At 46.3% G+C, this 24,080-nt stretch overlaps 1 protein-coding gene across 1 annotated transcript; it reads right to left on the bottom strand.

The window, feature by feature from the left end:
• Window positions 1–12,197: 12,197 nt before the first annotated feature.
• On the bottom strand, window positions 12,198–14,211 carry PtA15_15A58 (uncharacterized protein; the record flags this gene model as incomplete). The annotated part of the gene is made up of 8 exons (XM_053163711.1): window positions 12,198–12,261; window positions 12,341–12,444; window positions 12,520–12,687; window positions 12,767–13,037; window positions 13,438–13,447; window positions 13,530–13,639; window positions 13,836–13,962; window positions 14,043–14,211. 8 exons carry the CDS (start codon window positions 14,209–14,211, stop codon window positions 12,198–12,200), a joined length of 1,023 nt encoding a protein of 340 aa, XP_053027223.1.
• Between the last annotated feature and the right edge of the window lie 9,869 nt (window positions 14,212–24,080).

The raw sequence follows: 24,080 nt of genomic DNA, 5'->3' as shown, positions 1-24,080 counted from the left end.
CAGGGACTTTATTTTGCCTGCGAAAAAGGCGGTATGCAGTGACCTAGGCGGGGCTCTCAGGTATTGCATACTATGGGGTATGTAGGTGCCCACAGGTGTGATACATCCGAGTCCTCTTCACTTTCCAATGTTTGGTTTAAACTTTGCACGGGCGCTGACTTCTCACGATCTGATTCAATTTGAGTCGATTTGGATTCATCCAACGAGTCTGGAGAATCTGAACTACTTGATTTGTCAGAGCCGGACGATCTATATTTTCCCGGGAGTCGAACCATACGCGGTATTTTGCTTTCGGAAACCGTGACCACGCAAGGAAGAGATTTGAGGTCTTTAGTGGGCGGGGCCTCACCAGATTTTACCTGAAACACCGGCACAATATAATCCTGGCTAATGTCCACTCTATGGACCAGCGGATCATAGAAACGCGACACATCCGAGAACGGCTCGAATCCCAGAAATTGTAGCTCCACACCACGTGGTTGAAGTTTGAGTGAATCCGGTCTATGCACCACGAATTTAGCTCCAAAAGGAATGAGCAGCATATTTGTGCTATCAGGCTCAATCAACAAGTTTGATTTAGCTAGCATTGACGTAGGTGACAAGTTTGATTTAGCTAGCATCGACGTAGGTGAAACCCAATTAATCGACGAGTGCGGAAGAACATTCAAAAAAGTCAACGCGTGAGAGCATCTCTAACGGAGCCGCGACTGGGCGTTCGGGGGCGAACTTTGGCCGCCCGGGTTCCTTTCTTGCGCGCTAACGGACCTGCAGAACGACCCTGGGAACACTGCCGGGGGCAGTCAAACCCGCAATCACCTGCTGACTTCTGCAGGTCGCCTCCCAGCCGCAATTGACCAGACACACCTCCATCCACTTGACTTCATCAGCAAAGATGGTCCACAACACACCCCAACTCCTACTCGAAGCTCGCCAAGACAGAAAAAAACATGTCTGCATTGGATTAAGTCAAGAGTCCTCACGATAACTGGGTCTGTTCCGGTCACTGAGAGGATCAAATATGTACTCCTCTCGATTACTGGTTCTCTCGGCCAGTCATGGAGAGGAGTAAACAATTACCTTGATGACCGGCTCTCTCCGTTCATCGAGAGGAGTAACCACTCGTACATCCTTGATGACCGGGCCCGTTCCTGTCATCGAGAAGAGTACAATGTAAGATAACTCCCCTCGATGACTGGTCCGCTCGGGTCATCAAGAGGATTGTTTCCTCCTCTTGATGACCGGGTTTGCTCCGTTCATCGAGATACGTGCATGGTCTTCTCCAGTCATTGAGAGGAGTAAACAACTCCGCTTGATGACTGGACAGTTCTCTCCGGTCATCGAGAGGAGTAAACAACTCCGCTCGATGACTGGACGGTTCTCTCCGGTCATCGAGAGGAGTATAAAATATCATGACCTCTCTCGATGACTGGTCCGCTTGGGTCATCGAGAGGAGTTTTTCCGTCGTTTGCTCCGGTCATCGAGATACATGCGTCCCAATGACCAGAACGTTCTGGTCATTGATGTACATGCCTCCCGATGACCAGAACGTTCCGGTCATCGAGGGGAGTATGCTATACTCCCATTGATGACCAGAACGTTCCGGTCATCGAGGGGAGTATGCTATACTCCCATTGATGACCGGAACAAGGGTGGTGGGTGGTGCTGGAGGAGTGAGATCCGTCTGTTGGATTGCAGCTTGAACTGCCAGTCCATAATTGGAGCTGAGCCGCGACTGCTGTGAAATGTGCTCGCGGGCCGGGGAACGCAGGCCAACTGCCCCCCGGACCGTTGGAGATGCTCTGAACGGCTGCTTCATGCCACATTGATTGTGGGACTTGAGATTGAAGCAACATACACCACGAGAGCGATTTCGGCTCCCTCGGACTGACAACCCAACGACAAAGGGACACACGTCGGGCTACCGTGTGAATGCACGGCAGCACGGCGTCGGGGTGTCCCTCCTGTCAGGCTGCCGTGTGAATGCAGGGCAGCACGTCGTCGGCGTCTGCAAAGGTCAGGCTGCCGTCCCTCTTGACGACAGGCGACCACCTTGGTCATTCCGCCGCAAGCCTGCCGGTCAGTTGCCTGGCGGCGACCCGGTGGCTTGACCCAACTCGCGCTGCCTGTCAGCCGCCCGGCAGCCGTCCTTGTCCTGGGCTCCCTCGGAGCGACAACCCGACAACATAGGACACACTGTTGGGCTGCCGTGCAAATGCAGAGCAGCACGTCGTTGGCGTCTCGCGAAGGTCAGTCTTTTTTCTGACACATCTGATACTGCAGACTTGAGCTCACAGGGCTGTCAAACCAACCCGGAAGCTGTCTCGCCAAGGCTCACCCGGGTCAGGATGACCGCGTTTTGCCGCCGGCTTGCCGTCGAGGCCTCCCTCAGCGTAGCATTTCCTGCTCATCTCAGAGGTTGTTCTTTCATGCAAGAGCTCGAGAAAAAAAAATTGAAGAGTGTTTTTTTTTTTTGACAAAAAATGACTCTGCAAAATTTTGGATCAGCCCATCTTGAGGATGCTAGGCTGTATTCTCAAATTTCACCTATCAACCAATCACCATTGGCCTTTGGCCGAGTTGGAAGATGCGGTGCATGTGGGGATGGGCTTCTGATGGAACATGGGTTCAAGCCTCGCTACGAGGTTTTTTTTGCGGCGCGCTGAGCGTCTCTTGCCTGGACTCTCACGGCCTCTCGTGGCAGAGGTGCGAGTACATGATCCCACGCACCCATCACATGGCGGGTAGCTTGACGGCTGATTGTCGATGGGGCTGCCCAAAAACATAATCTCACAACCTGGAGAGTCGCTGAGAGATTTGTTTGAACAAGGGCAGCCTGTCGGCGACCCGCCCCTGCTGCCGTCAGATATGCGGCAGCGCTTGTGGTCGGCCCGACACTGTGGCTGCAAACCGCGACACCACGACGGCGGCCAGCAGGAAGGTTTGGCTGGGTCGGGGAGGGTCAGGTTGCCGGCAAAAACAATCAGCAAACCGACGTTGGCGCACTCCCGTGGTGTACATCTCATTTTTTCAATTAAAACGCCATTGAAACGTTCAGCAACTCCATTCGTTTGCGGAGAATTTGCTGGACCTCGTTCAATTGACACTCCTGACTCCTGTAGCTTAGTGAGAAACTTTGATGAACTAAATTCAGCGCCACAATTGTTACGGCATAGGCATGTATTTAGGTATTAGCATATTCCACAGATGCTTATATTGTATTTTCTATTCACTCTCAAAGCCTCCTCTCTGGGATGCCGGTGAACTTCTCTTTCCTCACTCTCTTTTGTTTCTCATCACCGACATCCCAGGTTTGTTGTAGTCATTTTTTCCTTCTTTTTTTCCGATTGCTCTCTTTCTTTTCATGCTGAAATTGATACTCTCTTTTGTTTCTCATCACCGACATCCCAGACATCCCAGGCCAGAGTCTTAGAGGTTATGAGCCCTCAATCTTGCTGAATAACTCACGGATTTTCAAGAGTCCGCTTGCGAGCGATATCACTAAATTTTTCACCGACGCTTCTTCAACTCGTCGATTTTTTTCAGCGGACACGTCATGTCCAACACCTGTCACACCGGTCTTCAAGAGCGATCTGCCTTAACTGCGGGGTCGCCTTCCCAATGCCGGCCAGTTTATCAAGAGTGGTCTGCCTTAAATGTGGGATCAACTCTCTGCGACCAATACACTTCTCAATCAGCCTTTACCGATTTCGGGAACTCTCCCGACACCTGCGGCACAGACACTTTCCGCGATCGCATCATCCACCCTCCCAATGCCATGAATCACTCTGGCGCAACGAATACCTACTCTCGTGCTCAAAACTGTCTTCCAACTCTCCATGGCGGCAAACGCGAGTCACCCATTTCTGATTCCCCGACCCCAAGCGACGCTGCAAAAATGCCATTGCTGCATTCCGCCAAGGTGAACGGGACTACACCCAAGGTGACGCAAGAAAAGCTTGATCATTTTTTACGGCAAGGGGGTTGCTTGTTTGGGCTAGATTCGTGCGCGTCCCATACTTTCACCAGCAATCTCTCTCTTCTCTTTGATCAAACCATCCTACCTGTTCCCATCCCTTTATCAGTGGCTACTCGAGGACCACAGTCTTTTATCACCATTGTTGGAAAAATGACCCTTGCGAACAAATCTGGATCAATCACGATTAACAATGTGTATTATAGCCCTAATGCGTCTTGCACTCTCCTCTCAGCTGAAACACTTAGACTAGGCGGCGGAAAACTAAGCATCTCCGATCATGGGATCGCGTCGGTTCACTTTACCAACGGTTTTGGCTTTCGGTCTTATCCAATTAATCGCCGGTGGCAGGTTCCAGTCTTCTTCCGGACATCCCCATCTCCCCTTGTTGTTGTACCTCCTGCAATGTTTTGCAGTTCGATGACATTTCTGCAATTACAGCTATGAGTGCGAATATTAAAAACTCCGATGCACTGATGTGGCACCGGCGCCTTGGGCACATCAGTCTGAAAAGAATAATCAAGATGTGCGCGATGGGAAATCTACCGGGCTTGCCTGATAAGCTGACAAACAAGGACTTCGTGTGCGAGGATTGCTTGGTCAGCAAGAGCAAGCGTGTCAGAGGTAACCGACTCTCCGATAAACCGGCACTCCACCCAATGGATACGATAGTCTCGGATGTCTTGGGACCTTTTATTGAAGGTTTTAACGGAGTAAAGTATTTAGTTGTCTTCCGCGATCTGGCTAGCACGTACTCCGAGGGCTTCTTACTCAAAGCCAAGAGTGAAGTTTGCTTGAATTTCAAACGGTACATCGAGAGAATGGAACGGCTCACCGGAAAGAAGTTGAAACGATTTAGAACCGATGGGGGCGGCGAGTTTACGTCCAAGGCATTCATCGGCTGGTTACAGGACAAAGGAATCAAGCATCAGCATTCTATGCCGTATGAACCCAAACAGAATGGCGCAGCGGAGCGATTGCATCGGACGGTTGGGGAGATAGCTAGGACGGCACTGATAGCTTCAGGTCTGCCAACAAAGTTCTGGGGTTTTGCATACCTTTGGGGGTACTTTACCCATAATCGACTAGTTAACTCACTGACGGGGGACAAGACACCCCTGGAGCTGATGTTTGGCAAGAAGCCACTATTTGACCGCCTTCGTACATTCGGGGAGGTGGTGTTTTTCCACAAACCGGATCTGTACCGAAAGGGATTGGCGTTGCAATCTCGTGGGATATGTTCAAGGCGGCAAGGGTTGGATTTTTTGGGTCCCAACCAACAACACTTTTTTTGAGTCTAGCGTGGCAACCTTCCCTTACTCCAGTCAATCATCCATCAACCCTCCCTCACCAGTGCAAACGTCGTTGACTCTCTCAAACTCTCTCAACAGGATATTGAACAATGGGCCTGCTGCAGCAACAGCAAATTTGGACCAAATCGAGGTACCCCAACACAACAATGAACTAGTCAAGGCAACCAATATTGCGCCGGTGAGGCGCTCCATTGACAAGCTTTTGAACACCGAGGAGACAATGCCCATGATCTTCAACGCGGCACTAGTCCTTGGCTCAAACGTTGCGGAGAAGACATTAATCAAGCAATCACCTGAGAAGACAGGTCTGTTGGCTGTAACTAGGACTCAGCTACTGCCTAGGAACTATGCGCGGGCCATTGCGCGCAAGGATGGCAACAAGTGGGCTGCAGCGGTCGACACGGAACTCTCAAACATTTGGGACATGAAGGTCTGGCATTTCGAGCATGTACCGCCCGGCAGGAAAGAGACGGATGCTCGCTGGCTTTTTGACATTAAAAGAAATCAGGACGGTTCAATTAAGAAGTACAAGGCGAGGTACATTGTTCGGGGTTTCAGTCAAATATTTGGACAAGACTACCATGACACGTGGGCACCGACAGCAACTTTTGCGTCTTTAAGAATGTTGTTCACGATTGCGGCGTACCACGGATGGCCTGTTGAATCCTTTGACATCACTGCGGCGTATCTGCATGGCGAGATTGACGAAGACATTTGGGTGAAGGTACCTGATGGCATGTCAGTCCCTGAAGAGCACCGCGGAAAGTCGTTGAAACTTGATAAGGGCCTGTACGGCACCAAGCAAGGTGGATGTTGTTGGTGGAAGCACTTCGTGCAAGTGATGGAGGGCATTGGTTTCCGGGTTAGCCACTATGATGACTCATTCTATCATATGCAGCGTCGGAATGATTCAATTCTAGTTTGGATCCATGTAGATGACGGCGTTGTAACAGCCTCGTCCAAGGAGGTCATGTCAGATTTCCAACTAGAACTCGAGAAGAAACTTAGGACAACTTGGGAGGGGGACATTCACAACATTGTTGGCATCAAGGTGGACCGGCCTAGTCCGTCAAAATTTGTTCTTTTGCAACCTTTCCTCACGCGGAAGATACTGGAGACCTTCACTAACAATGCAACCCTACCAAGGAATGTTCCAATCAGAGACACGAACACCTTAAACTCCACTCAGTCTGGCGAGGAGGTGATTAACCCAAATGGGTACCTGTCTATCGTGGGATCTCTTAATTACCTGGCTGTTGCAACGCAGCCGGATCTGGCATTTACAGTGGGCTTCCTGGCGCGCTTCTCAAAATCACCAACCAAACGTCACTGGACGGCGGTACAGCAGGCTCTAGGCTACATCAAGGCTTTCGGCTGCCGAGAATTGATTATTGACCCCAAAAAGAACAACACACATATGTTAACCTGGGTGGATGCCAACTGGGGTGGCGAGTTTGCACGCTCAACGCACGGCTCAGTCACAACACTTTTTGGTACTCCGATACTTTGGGCTAGCAAGAGACAGCCCTCGGTAGCGACATCCACCTGCCATGCGGAGTTCGTGGCCCTGGGTTGGGCCGCTCGACACGCGGTCTGGCTCAAGGAGCTTTTTTTTGACATGACAAACCAAATCATCACGCCGACTTTGATGTGCGATAATGACGCTGCAGTGAAGATATCGAAAGACAACTCGGCCAACAAGCGTACTCGTCACTCAGAGCGGGATTGTTTCTACGTGAATGAACAATTACACCAAAAGCGACTTGCAATCCAGTGGGTGCCAACAGACCAGCAACTTGCCGACATCATGACTAAGGCACTCGGGCTGTTGCTTTTCGAGAGGAGTTTAGCCAGCCTCAAAATGTCATCCCCAAGTGGTGACATACGCGATGGCAAGTACCAGGGGGGATAGCATGCGCTAGCTGCGAGACACATGCACCCCCCGCAATTGTTCGTCTCCCTCATACCAAAGGCTCCTGAGATTAAGATAACGACACCTTTGATTTTTTTCTTTGACTCCCAGGGACGGGCCTCCTCGTTGGACTTTCTTTTCTTTGTTTCCTCAATCTATTCTTGACTTTTTACTTTTAAATCTTTGTTTCATTTTTTTTCTTCTTTTCCCTCACCTCTTTGTGTTTTTTTTTTTCTTTTTTTTCTTTTCTTCTTTCTATCACATTTTTTTTATCTTGTCTTTTTGTAGCTCAAGTTTTTGAGCATTGGTCGGAGTCTTTTCGAGGGGGTGGCTGTTACGGCATAGGCATGTATTTAGGTATTAGCATATTCCACAGATGCTTATATTGTATTTTCTATTCACTCTCAAAGCCTCCTCTCTGGGATGCCGGTGAACTTCTCTTTCCTCACTCTCTTTTGTTTCTCATCACCAACATCCCAGGTTTGTTGTAGTCATTTTTTCCTTCGTTTTTTCCAATTGCTCTCTTTCTTTTCATGCTGAAATTGATACTCTCTTTTGTTTCTCATCACCAACATCCCAGACATCCCAGGCCAGAGTCTTAGAACGATCACTGTGTAAATAAGCTGGGACGCGTTGAATCTTGTTTTGTAATTCTTCAATGAACAATACAAGTTTTGCTTCAGATTCTGATTTTGCCTTGAGTAAGTAAATTCGATTGAATCGAGTCGCATCATCAATTATCACCAGAATGTACCAAAAACCCAATTTTGACGGTGGAGACATTTGCAAAACATCCGTGTGCAGTCGATGAAACGGCAAGCTTGATGACGGCAATTTTTGAGCGTGCCGAGACCGATGGATTTTGCCTTTTTCACAGATTAGACAATCCTTTGATTTTGTTGAAGCACTGGGTGACAAATTATTATGCTGACAAAATAAATCAACGTATGTATCCGACGAATGTCCTAAACCGTAATGCCAGTCGAAATCTTTGGGAATCTTCATATTGACTATACACACGTATTCAGAGATAGGGCTCATGAAAAGTTTTCCAATCCTAGGAAACGTGGTTACGATTTTATCCCCGCCTTTGATTGGGAACTGGTTGGTTTTGAAGTGAGGCTTGAGTCCATGGTCAATCAGTTGAGTAGCTGAAACTATGTTGGCGCATCCATTGGGAACATGGAAAACGGGATTGATAAAATAATCGCCCATTTTTAGTGTCCCGACATGTGTCGCTTCGATCGGAGAGGAGAAAGTGTTCATGAAGTGATTTGTAAGTGGCTGAACATCCGTAAGCAATTCAAGATTGATGACACAAGACTGTGTTGCTCCCGTATCAAAAACCAAGAACCGCGAGAAATATTCTCTAGACGCATGTTGCACAGTTGCTACAAAGAAATTTGAGCGATCTGAATCTACATCAAACGGTCCTTTTGATGGTTCCGAAACTTGATGAGAGCCGTGAACCATACCAAGCATGTTGGACAATGCGAATTTCTTCATCATGTCCGTCAAATCACTGACTGACTGTTCGATCTTTTGAATTCGATTTTCAACGGTATTCGACAAATTACTCGGCGCTTTTCCTTTGCTTGACGATGGCTGACTATTATTCAGTATAGGAGCCACTGCTTTCGGCTTTGGAGCATTTGACTGCTTATGTTTCTTCTACGCAGGTGGTGTAGACGACGTAAACATAACATTTTCGTGATTCTCATTTCGACTATCGTGGCGCATCGCTTCGATTAAGATCCGATCGGTGACACCCTTAAGTGTAAAAGGCTTAATGTCATAGCACGTCTGAACTAATGACAACATTTCCAAGTCATTTTCTAAGCTATCCAGAAATAAAGCTGCGGCCATAAAAGAAGTGACGACGCCAAATTCTTGAATATGATTTGCTGTTATATCTGATAGTCAAGTATACGCTGTCTTGAATGCCGTAATGTGATTTTTTAACGATGTTCCTGGATTATACCGCATAGAGTGAACCTTTTTATACGCAGCGCAAGTTGTGATCACTGAGTTTTGACCACACGCCGATGCTAAAGCCTCCCAAGCGTCCAGGAAAGATGTATCGTTGTCAAGAATCTCATTGTGAAGTTCTTTACTAACAGCCATATACAACGCCTCCAAAGCCCTTGTGTTCTTTTTCTTGTATGCCGTAGCATTCTTCTCGTCGTTTACCCATTTTTGATCGAGTAAATCCTCAAGATTATGTCGTTTAAGATATAACGTGAAACGGGATTTCCACGGAACCCACGTGCCAAACTTCAATCGTTCGACTCGTAATGACGAATGATTATCACTTGAGGAATCTGACTCGTCTGACATATTGGGTGTTTGTGTTCAGTTTGCGTTTGACCCTCCTTCTCTAACTCTGAGCTGATACAATTCAAGAGTTGACTCTCACTACCATGTAGTGATTACGAATCTCTCTTTCTTTGGAATCTTGATTTAATTGCTTAGCCAGTAGTAGTAGATCTTAGACTTAATGAAAGAAATAAAAAAAATTAGAAATTGAGTCTGAATCACACAAGAAATAAAGAAGAAAGAGTATAGAAGCCATCTATGCTGAAAACTGAACAATGACGACGACACGTGAGATAAACAAGACTAGAACACAAACAAAATAAAGAGACACAAGTTTTAGTAGCTAATCTAACCAGATACAAAACAAAAACTATACAAACAAGATGCAGCTGTTTAGTATTTGTTGATGTAGCTCCTCCTGAAACGAGTCAACCTTTAGCGAGTTGACTAGACAGATGTTATCGGCAAACGTGTGAGTGTCTTGAGCAGATGATGATGTTTTGATAGTTTATCTTTACCTTGAATGAGTTCTTCCTTTGCGTCTTCCTTTGAGTTAACTCTTGATCTTGATGCGTTGAGGATTTGACCAGCAGTGAACCAAGCGACTCAAGACCGGAAACGAAGTGAGTGAAAATTTTCAGCTGTGAAACTTGAAACTTGAGAAGTCTTCCCGCGCACATCACAACAATGCATATGCAAAATGTACTAGTCGAGAATTACTGTTGACAGCACAAGGCCACACGGGTCATGTCACGTGAGGGGGACTATAGTCCAAGCCATCCCCCTCACCCCACCTACAGCGCGTATCAAAATCCCATCAACTCCGTGTCACATAAGAGACCGGAGCTGACACTGTTGCTGACTGTGGCAGCGGCTTACAATTGGCCGGTACATAGTTTTGATTTCGTCGCTGCTTATCTTAACTCACCTATTGACAAGGAGGTGTGGATTGAACCTCCTGAAGGGATGACAGTTCCGCCTGGACATGCGTTGCTGCTGAAGAAGGCCCTGTATGGGACCCAACAAGCGGCACGTTGCTGGTGGTTACACCTGAAACAAGTCCTTGACAATTTAGGTTATGTGCCTTCGCAGTACAACAACTCATTGTATATTCTTTGGCATCCAACTGAACAAGGGGTGATCTGGCTCCACGTTGACGACAGGGTTGTAACTGCCTCCAGTGTTGAGCTGTTGAGGAAGCTGGAGACTGACCTCAGTGATATACTGAAGATTAAATGGAGCACAAAGTTATCTGTGATTGTGGGCCTGGATGTCGAAAGGACTGATAAGGGTTTCAAGCTTTGCCAGAAGCACTTGGTGAAAGGCCTTCTGGATGCGGAGTGGGATGGTGTCTTGGTGTCACACACACCTCTCCCGCCGGGTTTCAATGGCGTTACTGATCCTGATGGTGATACGTCACAGTCCGGGAAATATCTTTCCTTGATTGGGACTCTTAGTTACCTGGCGGTAGGCACTAGACCGGATATTTGTTTTGCGGTAAACTATCTGGCACGCTTTGCGGCAAAGCCTGGCGCAGCACATTGGAAAGGCTTGAGACACTTAATTAACTATGTTGCAGGTACAACGGACAGGAAGCATTGTCTGTTTCCATCGCAGGACAACAGACCGTTAAAGACGTTCTGTGACGCTTTGTGGGGAGGAGAATTCGGTCGCTTAGCTTATGGGGTATTTGTCTCTTTCCTCAACAGTCCAGTGTTGTGGGTAGCAAGGCGGAAGGCGTCGGTGGCTTCCTCCACGTGCTATGCGGAGTACATGGCACTTGGGGTGGCCACAAGGCAGACATTATGGGTAAGGCATTTGCTACGGGATGTTCTGAAGACTGACTTTCTGGGTCACCTGCACTGTGACAACCAGTCCGCTATAAAAGTATCAACTGACAACACTTCTAACAAAAGAACAAGACATTTGGACAGAGACTTTTATATCACAAATGAAGCGTTATTTCAAAAGAATACGGCTCTTCATTGGGTAAGTACAAAAGAGCAGATAGCTAATATTTTCACAAAGAGCCTAGGTCCTGATGTTTTCTCTAGATTAAGAACCCTAGTTCCAGGGGAAGGCCAAGAGGACTGCGTTTCATTTTTCTTTTTCTTTTCTTTCATTCATTCATCTGTTTTGTGCTTCTTTTGTTTTCTCTTTCTATTTCCATTCCTTCACTACGGTTGTATGTGCAGTGGCGTCTGCGGCGAGAGGGGGGGTGTTGTGACATAGATGTCACACGCATCTCCTAGACTCGCCGCAGCACAACCAGAGCTCCTCATGGTTTGGAGCGATACACTACGTGGAATTTACTCATTAGCAACCCTGTGTCTCTATAGAGAGCAGCATGCCTTCTGTTGCAATCCCAAAACTCGATATGTAGCACTGATATGGTTTGGTCTTGACAGGGCTTTGGCGCTTGTTTGTCTCGGGGAGGGGATTGGATGCATATGTCAAAGCAGACGATGTTTTGAGACAATGACACCCCAAGATATGAATTGCTGGAAGAAAAATTGGCCAATTTAAAATGAACACGGATAGAAGAGGAACAGAAGAAGTGAACGTCTGTTTTCAGAATGTTTCCCAAATTTACAACTGGTGGAAAATCTGCTGAGGCTTGGCAAAATGAAAGACAGTGCGTGCATTTGTTGCACGATTTGTTCTGTTTATTGTGGCAGGCTGTCTAGTTGGAAAGAGCTTGGCGAGCTGCTCTTACGGTTTCTGGTGCTGGACCTTGGGTGTCAAAGCTGGAGAAACCGAGCAAAACATGTTAGGCCACAAACACGGTGATAAAATGTAAATTGTCAAGGAGGGACTAAGACTTACAAGTAAATACCGCCCAATGCGTTCTGCTTGGCAAACTTGGCCTTGTCGACTGTGCTGAATTGGTCGTCATATGTAATGAAATATTTTCCATTGGTGAGGAACGGCTACAAAAAGGAGGGTATCGAGGGCACCAAATTAGATTCGAGCCTAGCCTGACTTGTGGAGACGTCTGCACTCACTTGTCCGCTGCAGAGATCATAGTAGCGTGTGTAACCACCAGCGCCGTGCTTTTGGTCCTTGGTTAACCAACCGTTGCTAACCAATTCATTTACAAGGAATGAGCCTCCCCATTTCTGTGCATTACCACAAATGTCTTTGCCTGGCTTGTCGTCAAATTGACCACCGGGCTGTTGGAGAGTAGGTAAATTGTAGGCTGTTGAGTTGCGTTCAGAATCTTTCAAGACGTTGTGAGGAGAGCCGGCTTACAGGGGTGACGCTGGTGTGGTTTTGGTAGTATTCGGTCAGATGGCCCTTGACATTCTGGACAACCAGCTTGGGCGAAACCAATTCGAGACGCTTGGCGTAGCCCGGAATGCCCAAGATCACCTGGGATGCTTTAAATCCTTGCTTCAACGCAATCTGGACGCCGGTTTCGACAGACTGACCAAAAGCGGCCGGGGCACAGGTGGCACGGATGGGGGCCAGAGGACCAGTGGTCGGAGCCCAGGCGCCGTAGACATCGTACGCCATGAGGTTGCTGCATGCATCAAAGTGGCCGGTAATGGGGGTCAGACAACTCGAGACCCATATTAGATGCTTTGCGGGCTTACATGTAGTTCAGGTTTTGCACCAGGAGAGCGGTCTCCATTGCGGTCGCAGGTGTGCCGGCACGGCCAATTAAGCCGCCGATTCCGAAGGCTGCAGTGAGCGAGGCTTGGGGCCATAAAGCGCGAATTTCCTGATCGGATCAAGTTCGGATAATGACATGAGCTGACTGGAAAAACACTCTGCCAGATATAGCTCCTTACCTTGACGAGTAAGCCGAAGTTGACGACATCAGCCGGGTTTCGAGAGTTACATCCAATGCCCTCACTACAAAAAGAACGTCAAGACAAAGTGAGTCACGCGCCGGGCAGTATATCTCCAGTAGAACTTACCCATTGGGGTCTAAATCAATCAATAAAAGATAGAGCCATGAGTATTAACAATTGAGGCAAGTATAGAGCATAGTATGAATACGGCGACTCACATTCCCAATCCATTTCGATTCCGACGAAACCATGCTTCTTGCCGAATTGAACGAGCAGTTGAGCAAATCTTTTGCGGGCAGCATCTGTCGAAGTCAAGTTCGAAAAGTGCCTATCGTTGGGAGTGGTAAGTTTGAGTGGTAAATTTCCAGCAGGCTCCTGGAGGCAACCAGGCTAACGATGACACGTACCTCGAGCCGGTCCAACCACCCGTACTGAAGAGAGGATTGACCTTGTCTGAGATATCAAGGAATCGGATGTCAGGCTAGAACGGTGGTCTGTCTGGGAAATGATGATGAAACCTACACTTGCGGGCCGCGGCGACGAATTCGGTAACCAACTTGTCACCCTGTGCTTTCGTGAGCTTGGGATCATACGACAGAGTAAAGTCCGGTTGAGGGATCACCATGAAGTACAGAACATCGGTGTATGCAGCTGAGAAAGAGGAGAGCCAAAGGCGTATTCAGCAGGAGTGCATCACATCAACCGGGTTGAAGAGATAGTAGTATATTTACTCCAATCAATCTTTGAGACAGGCTGGCCATCGGAGTTGTAGCTGGGATAGTATCCCTTGACTTGAGGCCGGGATGCGGTCCGGCTGTCATACGCATAGGCGTCGGTACTGGCGAAGAAGAGAGCGGCAAGCAGAAAGGTTGCTGAAAAGACTTGTGAAAACGACCTCATGATTGCAGGCAGGTTAGGGATAGAAGAGCTGAGTTGTCGGAAGTGAAAAGGGTACTGAACTGGAGAGTGATGGGGATGGGTAGACTGGAGTGGAAAAGCTGGCTCATTTTAACGTCAGTCTCCTCCGTGTCTTTTTCCCCACATCTCAATTAGATACCAAGACCCGCAGCAAGCTATTCCGAAGGTGCTAAGAGATGTGCATCTCAAATGGACGTGTTGGTGTTGACGACATTTACGCAGCTCTTGTCGAGCATGCATGGGAACCACAGGCGATCTCTCTCAACTCTTTGACCGAAGTCGAAACCTATATCTGAATACGTAAATCGGATACAAGCTTCGCCGGCACGGACTGCAAGATTTGCCGGCGATGGGCCAGCTCAACGTTGCATCCGGGGTATCAGTGATGGCCGCTGCAAACCGTTGCTGAGAATGTAGGGAAGGACTCAGTCGGAGCGACCTTTCCGACATTCTTGAGCTTTGCCTTGTTGGCATGAGATGATCCTTGCAACTGGTCATCGACATCAGGGCTGGGGCCGTGTCTGGCCATCTCGCTTTATGCGTCCCCTCGGGGCTCGGGCGGAATGGCACCCGGCGAGCCGCCCATGCCACTTGCCGCCGTGACCCTCGCCATTGCAACTTTTGAAACTGGGCTCTCGGCCTCTCTGCGATTAAGCTCGTCTGTGGCTGGCCCCACAACACGCAAGGCCCCACCCACACTGCCAAGAGGACATCGTTGTAAACTGCATGCATAGCCTGGGGAGGATGAAAGGCCCATGAAATTAATTCATGGTAGAGCATCTCCACACCGGGTGCTAAATCCGGGATGCCATCGTCAGGTTTAGGACCCGCTTTGCAAAGTTTCACCCCAGATCCGACTTGCGCGCCATCGGACGTTGCTAGGTCTTGGCCGGTGGTTGTTTTTCAGGCATCGCAATGGCTGCGTGAGATCGGACGGGTAGAGCATGCAGAAAGCTGCGGTCCTGAGTCTAATTGGGCACGCGGCCGGAAGGAAAGCTAGCTGATACCAATTGTTTTTCTTCACATGCCCAATGGCAAGAGCACCGCGTTCCATATTATTTTATTTTCCGGCCGTTTGTCTGAAGATGCCTTGTTTCTAATCTAGTTAGCAATTTTCAAAATATTTACTTAAATAAATACTTATTTAGATGAGTTTACATGGAAATGGCCAACCGGCACTCATTTGGAATTGGAGTGTGGTTGACACAACAGTGGGTCAGCTACGCTAAAATAGCTGTTAGCGTAGCGTAGCGCAGCGCAAATGCGCTATTTTTTAGCGTAGCGTTAGCGCAATTGCGCGCATCTGCGCTAACACTACGCGCAAAGGATGCAAAGCCATTTTAGCTTTTAGCGTAGCGTTAGCGCAGACGCGCTCAATTGCGCTAACGCTAAGCACGCAAGGCGCAAAAGAGCGCGCGCTATGCTGCGCTAAAGCGTTTTTTGCGGCAAAAAAGTGCTTTTTTTCTGCTAAAAGCGCCTTAGCGCAACGTAGCGTAGCGTAGCGGCTGTAGCGGAGCGCTAACGCTAAACAAAAATTGGTATGCTCTTAGCGCCGCTGAAAATTAGTGAAGCATAGCGGCGCTAACAGCGCGCTAACGCTATTCAAACAAGGTTGGCGCTTTTTGCCGCTACGCTAAACTTTGGGGCTAAATTAGCGTAGTTTAGCGTAGCGGCCCACTGTTGGTTGACATGATAGAGCTCCTAAATTGTAGCTCAGCTATACCTCACTTTGTAGCTGCTACATTTGGGGGTTTTGTGGCCAGTCAAGGTACATAATTAAACTTTGGGGGCTTGTCAAAATTTTGGTAACAATATCTCGCAGGATTCTTCACGCTGGGATGAGATATAGTGGCAGAAACACCAAGGAACTACCAAATAAGTGATATTTGGCAACTGATCATATTGTAGCTGCTAGGTTTGAGGGTTTTGTGGCTATAAAAGGTACGTAATGAAGCATTGGGGGCTTGTCAACATTTTGGTAACAATATCTTGCAAGAATCTTCACGCTGGGATGAGATATAGTAACAGAAATACCAAGAAACTACCAAATAAGTGATATTTGGCAGCTGATCATATTGTAGCTGCTACATTTGGGTGTTTTGTAAGGTACATAATGAAACTTTGAGGGCTTGTTAAGATTTTGGTAACAATATCTTGCAAGAATCCCCACACTGGAATGAGACATAGTGTCAGAAACACCAAGAAACTACCAAATAAGTGATATTTGGCAACTGATCATATTGTAGCTGCTACGTTTGAGGGTTTTGTGGGCATTAAAGGTACATAATTAAGTGTTGAGGGCTTGTTAACAATTGGGTGACAATATCTTGGAAGAATTCCCATGCTGGGATGAGATATAGTGTCAGAAACATCAAGAAACTACCAAATAAGTGATATTTGGCAACTGATCAGATTGTAGTGGCTACATTTGGGGGTTTTGTGGCTGGTTGAGGTCCATAATGAAAATTTGGGGGCTTTTAACCGATTTTGTCAGAGTATCTTGGAAGAATTCCCACGCTGGGATGATATAACACCAAGAAACTACCAAATATGTGATATTTGGTAACTAATCAAATTTTAGCTGCTACGTTTGGGGATTTTGTGGCCAGTCAAGGTACACAAGGAACCCCTTGGGGCTTGGAAACATGTTTGTCAAACTATCACGGAAAACTTCCCACATTGGGTTTAGATATAGTGGCAGAAACACCAAGAAAGATCCAAAGTAGTGACATTTGGCCACTGATCAGATTGTAGCCGCTGCATATTGGATGTGACCCCAAATATTAAATTTTGGGATTTATGTGCAGAAATTTTTTTCAATAAAATGTCATGTGGAAATATTCCTCATTAATATGTGGTTGATAACAAAAGTAGATGAAAAAAGAACCTGACCAAAATCTGCTAAAATTGCTAAACTAATTTTCAAAAGGCCTTGTATGCATGTAGCATATCAAGTATGATATTCATCATATTCAGTAAAGTCAAGGTCACCTCAAACTAACAATGCATGCAGGATGGTATTTTCAGAGATGTGAGGGGTCAATGTTTTTCCTTTTTGAAAAAAGTAGATCTGGAGACTTCTTATAACATCAATGGTTGAATTAATGAAAAACAATTCAAAATTTTTGAGACCCCTTAGCCACACTGAATTAATCCTAAAACTTGCAATGCCTTTTTTTCAGGAGGAATTGATTGGTGTGTTTGGAAATTTATGAAATTTATGAAATTTATGAGGAAAAAAAAATGGAAAGATTCCTGTGGCTTGAAGCTAACACAGGGGGAAGGAGATAGAATTTAGAAGAGTATTCAGGAGACATGGAACACAGACAAACATATCAAGAGGAATAAAAAAAATTGATTGATATAATTTGATCAATATATGCTATATTGATCAATATACGACATCACAAATTCATCCATGTTGGTAGTGAGGGGGTGTGTGTTTTGCTGCTCCCGCAATGTGAGTCCAATAAAGTTTCTCCGCAATCATTCTCTGAAGCAGCTGGCATGCCCCCTTCTCTCCTAGAACATTACACCGCAGAGATCAGCACCACCAAGACATCGTGGTTGACCTCCACCCGGCTAGCGGCGGCGGGAAAGGCCACTATTGCAGTGCAGACCGCCAAAGAACTAGTCCCACAGTGCTACCATTGATTCATCAACATGTTCCAAAAATCCAGCGCTAAAAGCCTACTGCCACAGATAAAATATGAATTTTGTGTTGACCTAGTTCCCAGAGCCACACCACAAGCAAGCCAAATCATCCCACTTTCACCGGCAGAGGACCAAGCACTTGACACCCTGATTGCGGAAGGACTGGCCAGCGGAAAAATCCAGAGAACCACCTCACCATGGGCAGCCCCAGTTCTATTCACTGGGAAGAAAGACGGAAATCTCCGCCCCTGTTTTGACTACCAAAAACTCAACGCGGTGACAGTGAAGAACCGTTATCCCCTTCTGCTGACCATGGACCTGGTTGACAGCCTGCTAAACGCAGACACCTTCACAAAACCAGACCTCTGCAACGCCTACGGAAGCCTCCGCGTGGCGGAGGGTGATGAGGATAAGCTAGCTTTCATTTGCAAGGCGGGGCAATTTGCTCCGCTCACTATGCCATTTGAACCCACAGGAGCGCCGGGATACTTTCAATACTTCATGCAAAACATCCTATGCGGAGCAGTTAGCAGACCTGATGGCAGAGCACATTTGGAAGCTTGACGGCACTCTAAAGACTATTGTCTCCGACCAAGGGAGCATTTTGTTGGAATTCACTTAACCGTCTTAAGAGGAGTACAATAGGTGAGTAGTACCTTGAGTACACTCACTAAAAACCAAATCAAAATGAATATTCATATTGTTTTTTTAACCTGTGACAGATACCCTGTCCAAGCCAACTCACAAGAAGTCTTGTGCTCTTGTGTCAATCAGTGACGCAACCAACGCCACTGCTCAGTACTCAAGTGATCTTCAATCACCCAGCTCATTGTGAGTAAAGACTTTGTTTTCTTAACCTTTCCGATTGATTGATAAGCTCATTGCTTATTGTTTCTTTCAGATCAAAACTCAAAAACAAACAACTCAACAAATCACAAAACAGTCATATAGTCACGAATCATTTGTGAGTACAATGACGTTTTCTCAACCAAGATCAAAGAAGAAGTTTATGCTAAACTCTTCTTCTTATATCATCCTTAGTCTTTCAAGTCTTACAAACCGAATAACCTCGCCGATTGTCAACGAGTGCATAAGCAAGACTAGCTAAAAGAACTCTACTCAATCATAGTCTAACAACTATTGTCTATCAAAGTAGAGTCAGATTTCTTGCTTTAAAACTTAACAACAGCTAGCTTTGACAAACGAAACTAACTTAAGATTTATTGTTTATTCTCTTTAAAAGAACAATAACTTTTACTTATTCTAAAAACAAACGATTCAGTCTTATTGTCAGGTCAACAGCCTAGTATTAGTCTAGTAGATTTCTATCTGCCTTCAGGTAAATCTAAAACTAAAAACTATTATAGTAATAAACTTGTATTTCTTATTTCAATTACTTATAAGAAATATACTTCAGTTTTCCTATTTCTCTCACATTTTTGTGTCCCAAATCACCCGTGAATTGGACAACCAACTCGGCATCTGCCTCCAACCATCTACGGTGTACCCCCCAAGGAAAGACGGACAGTCAGAAATTGCAAACAAAGCGGTGGAGCAATATCTCCACCACTTTGTGAGCTATTGACAGGAAGATTGGGCTATGCTCCTGGCAACGGCGGAGTTTTCTTACAACAACAACAACCACATGTCAACAGGGGTGTCCCCATTCAAGGCAAATTAATGTTTCAACCCATTGTACAGCAAAGTTCCATTGGCGGAGCAGTGCGTACCGGCAGTGGCAGAGCGGCTCCGCCAGCTTGGGGAGGTACAGGAAGAGCTGAAGCACTGTCTGGAGTCGGCTCAAGAGGCCATGAAAAGCCAGTTCAACAGCGGAGTGCGGCAAACACCAGTATGGAACAGCGGAGAAGAGGTTTGGCTAGATGGACGCAATATCTCAACAACCTGCCCCAGCCTCAAATTGGAACACCACTGGCTTGGGCCATTTCCAATATCTAGCAGAATTTCAAACTCTGCTTACAAACTGACCCTTCCGCTCTCAATGCAGGGAGTCAGTTTTCCACTTGTCAGTCCTCTGCAAACACAAGCCCAAAGAAATTGCTTACTGACAGTGGCGGACCCCGGAGCCGGTAACAGTCAACGGCAGAGATGAGTGGGAGGTTGACGGCATACTGGACAGCTGGTGGAGAGGCCGGAAAACTCAATACCTTGTCAGCTGGCGCGGATTTGGACCGGTGGAGAATTTGTGGGAACCAGAGGCAAACCTGAAGAACAGCAGAGACCTATTGGTGGAGTTCATCTCAAAATTTCCGGAGGTGGCGGCCAGGCATTGAAGGACCTGGAGAAGAAAGTGAGAGGGCAAGCTTTTTCCCACTGGGTTCCTTAATGCTTCCCAGGGACAGAATGCAGAGCCAAAAGAGGAGGAATTTCCTTTATTTTTTATTTCTCATTAATCAACCAGAAAAGGGGGTGGCTTGGGCATTTAAGGGGGGATAATTTTATGAGCCATAGCGCAGACTCACATGTACATAGACTGCACGTACATGTCACGGACCATACTCAAGGTTTGAGAGGCTGAAGATACAAGCCTCTTCCTCATCCTGCAATCTACCATCTTGTATCCAGAACCCCCAGACTCCATCTTCATCTCCATAGAACAGACCATAACAGCCTCTGCAGAACCAACTCTCCCAACCTGTAGAAATACAATTTGTTTTTGAAATAATGGTCATTAAATTTGCAATTTGGTAGCAATTTGTTTACAGACTTACTTTGCGCACTGCAAAAAACTCTTTGCGCACTGCACAGTGCGCGCAGTCCCAAACACTTCGCGCACTGCGGGTGAAGTACACAAATTTTTCAAGATTTTTTTTTGACCAATCAATAGAATGCCTTTTAATTGGCCTCCCTGATTTTTTTGGGAGTTTTTTGAAGCATTCTTCTATCCAAGTCTATTAAAACCAGAGTTTTGTGGGAAGAAAATTCAAGGGTTTCCCCTTTTTTTTATCCACAAAACAACAAAGAAAGGGTTTTCCCTATCTTTTAATCACACAAAAGCAAAAAAGGCTTCCCATATCTGAGGAAAGCCTCTGCAAAAAACGCAACCTAGCCCAACACCAGCCAAAGCTGCTGCACCCAGGCCCATACTGCTGCCCAACTCACTGGATGGGTCAAACAGTATGTAAGGAAGGCCCCCAGCAGCGCGGTGGCAATCTGCTAAGTGGGTGCCAGCTCTTTAACCCCCCAGGCTGTGCAAATGCATATGCAGCAGCGGGACAGCGTGAGACGCACTGCCAGCTGGAATTACAGACAAAACGGATGCGGCTGGGGGGAGAATCAGACTGGCCAGCTTGCGGTCTTATATACCCAAGCCCGCAGGCCTCTGGCTTTGAGTTGGACTTGCCCCCGCGTCCACAACAACAATGCCACCAACATACTGCCATGGCAAAAAAGCCACCGCCATGGAACCAACACCACCACGGATATGTACAGTAAACGCAGACCAACACTACCATGGCAAAAACACCACTGCCATGGAACAAACGCCACCATTGATATGTACATCAAATGCAGTAAACGCGCCGGCCAAAGCCAAAACCTATTGATGACCAGTAACATTTGCCCTTGATGACCGGTCTGTGCCGGTCATCGAGGGAGTAGCACCTCCCCTCAATGACCGGTACACAACAGTCATCGAGAGGAGTAGCACCTCCCCTCGATGTTGGGTACACACCGGTCATCGAGAGGAGTAGCACCTCCCCTAAGTGACTGGTACACACCGGTCATTGAGAGGACCTCCCCTTGATGACTGGTACACACCAGTCATCCAGAGAAGTTGTTATTCCCCTCAAGGTGCTACTCCCCTTGGTGACCGGCACAGACCGGTCATCAAGAGGAGATGTTACTCCCCTCAATGACCGGTGATGACCGGTCATTGAGAGGAGGTCTTATTAGCCTTGATGACCGGTCTGTGCCGGTCATTGGGAGGTGTGACTGATGACCGGTCCGCGCCGGTCATTGAGAGGTGTGATTGATGACCGGTCCGCGCCGGTCATTGAGAGCTGTGAGTCCCCTCGATGACCAGTACAGACCGGTCATCAAGAGGTGTGATTTCCCTCAATAACCGGTGTGTACCAGTCATTGAGGGGACGTGCTACTCCTCTCAATGACCGGTGATGACCGGTCATTGAGAGGAGGTGTTATTACCCTCAGTGACCGCTTGAATACCAGTGATCAATCTGATTTTGTTTTTCCCTCAGGAAACATTAAGGGTTGTTGTTTTGATATTTTTTCTTGTATCTGACTTTAAAGTTGGAATAAATTATAATAAGACTCAGTGACAACCATATTGGACTTTCAAACTCTCCAGCTACTTAGGCAAACTGAAAGCTTTTCCAAATGGAGCAGTGGAGACTGTCAAAATTTGAGCTGGTGGAATGAAAAATCTGTTCAGCAGATATGATTTTGATTTCAATGATGGGAAGGCATCAAGCTTATCATGTGTACTTTAGGATTCCCATTTAACCTCAACACCAAATTCAACTCCCAGTTCTAGGCAACAAGGCTAACCTACTCAGGCTATGCAGATGTCCATTCAAAGTGAAATGAAAATACCCATCAGTACTGGAATAGGATAAGGAAATTTGATAAAATGCTGATACGGGTCTCAGGGTTTTATTTATGTATCTAGCCTTTTACATATTCTGGAGTTTATGAATGCATTTCATATTTAAAATTTGCTTTCAAGAGGGCATTTACTGGCCTGTGGGGAAGAATGGGGAAAGGGGCTGATGAGAAATTGTCCCTGAACCCCTAAATTTGCAGCGGCGAAGCCGCCTTGGCCTCTAGTGTTAAAAAAAATCATAAAAAACCAGAACAAAGGTAGGATGTGGGGGCCTAAAAAACAAGGTTCCCATAGCCCAAAAATTCCAAATCATTTATTGAGTAATGAAATATAGAAGAAAAGCTACTTTGACAATTTTGAGCCACTTTGTGCAAAAATAAGGGTATGCAAAATGAGGAAATTTCACTACATGGTAGCACATTGCACCTAAAATATCCTCATTTTTCAGACCCTTATCCTTGCACAAATTAGCTAAAAATTTCCAAAAAAGCCATTCTTATATCTTTAATTACTCAATAAAATATTTGGATTTTTTGGGCAATGGAAACCTTGTTTTTAAGGCCCCCACATCCTACATTTGCTCTAGTTTTTTATTATTTTTTTAACATGGAAGAATGCTTCGAAAACCTCCCAAAAAATTCAGAGAGGCCAATTCAAAGGAGTTCTATTGATTGGTCAAAGAAAATCTTAAAAAAGTTGTGTATTTCACTCGCAGTGTGCAAAGGATTTGGGACTGCGTGCACTGTGCAGTGCGCAAAGAGTGTTTTGCAGTGCGCAAAGTAAGTCCGTTTGTTTAAATTTTGATAGAATTCAACTTTTAGAACACCTTAGTGAAGCAAATGATAAAAAGGTTTAGATTGAAATCTACAACAACAACTGATGGCAAACACACACCTGCAATAACACAGTGCCACCAGGAAAAGTAAATTTTCACCAGAAATCAGGTGACATCAAGTAACAATGGCTGCTACTTTGTTCCTGCTCTGGTGCTACATGGTGGAGAGCTCATTGGACTGATGTCACCTGCAGTCTAGTGACAGTATATTTTTCCTGGTGGTGATTTTTTTTAGATTTGATTTTGATGATAAAAGTTTGGGTGAAGGAGTAGAGTTTGATGTGGTAGAACTGGATTGAGAGAAACTAGCAAATAAGATCCATTCTGCACAAGCTAAAAATCAAATGCAAATTTTATGCTAAGAGCCATAAAATCATAACTCAAATTCCCAATGTGAAAAGGGCTATTAGCCTTAACTTAACTGATTACCTCTAATGGAGGAGGGAAGATTTCCTGGTGGGTTTAACTTCAATAAGGGTTGAGAATCCCTTCACTGAAGAGAAAGACAGAGGTGCAGCACTGCAGCAAAAAATCTGGCAACAGTGAAGCCACTGCGCTGCAAACAGTGCAGCAAAGCAGTCAGAGCAATAGGGGGATTCAAAGTTGGCCATGCACAACTTGCATGCACTTTTGCAAGTTGGTGTTCAAGGCTTTTATTGAACACCAAAATCCAAAAAACCATTCAAGCAGGCTTATGGGGTGTAATACAGTGTGGCTTGCATGCACTTTTGCAACTCGGTGTTCAAGAATGAACTTGAACACCAACACTGCAAAAAAAAC

Source organism: Puccinia triticina, chromosome 15A (assembly GCF_026914185.1).
Source record: "Puccinia triticina chromosome 15A, complete sequence".
NCBI lineage: Eukaryota > Fungi > Basidiomycota > Pucciniomycetes > Pucciniales > Pucciniaceae > Puccinia > Puccinia triticina.
Note: the sequence above shows the minus strand (reverse complement) of the source record. Positions and strands in the feature narration are given on the sequence as shown.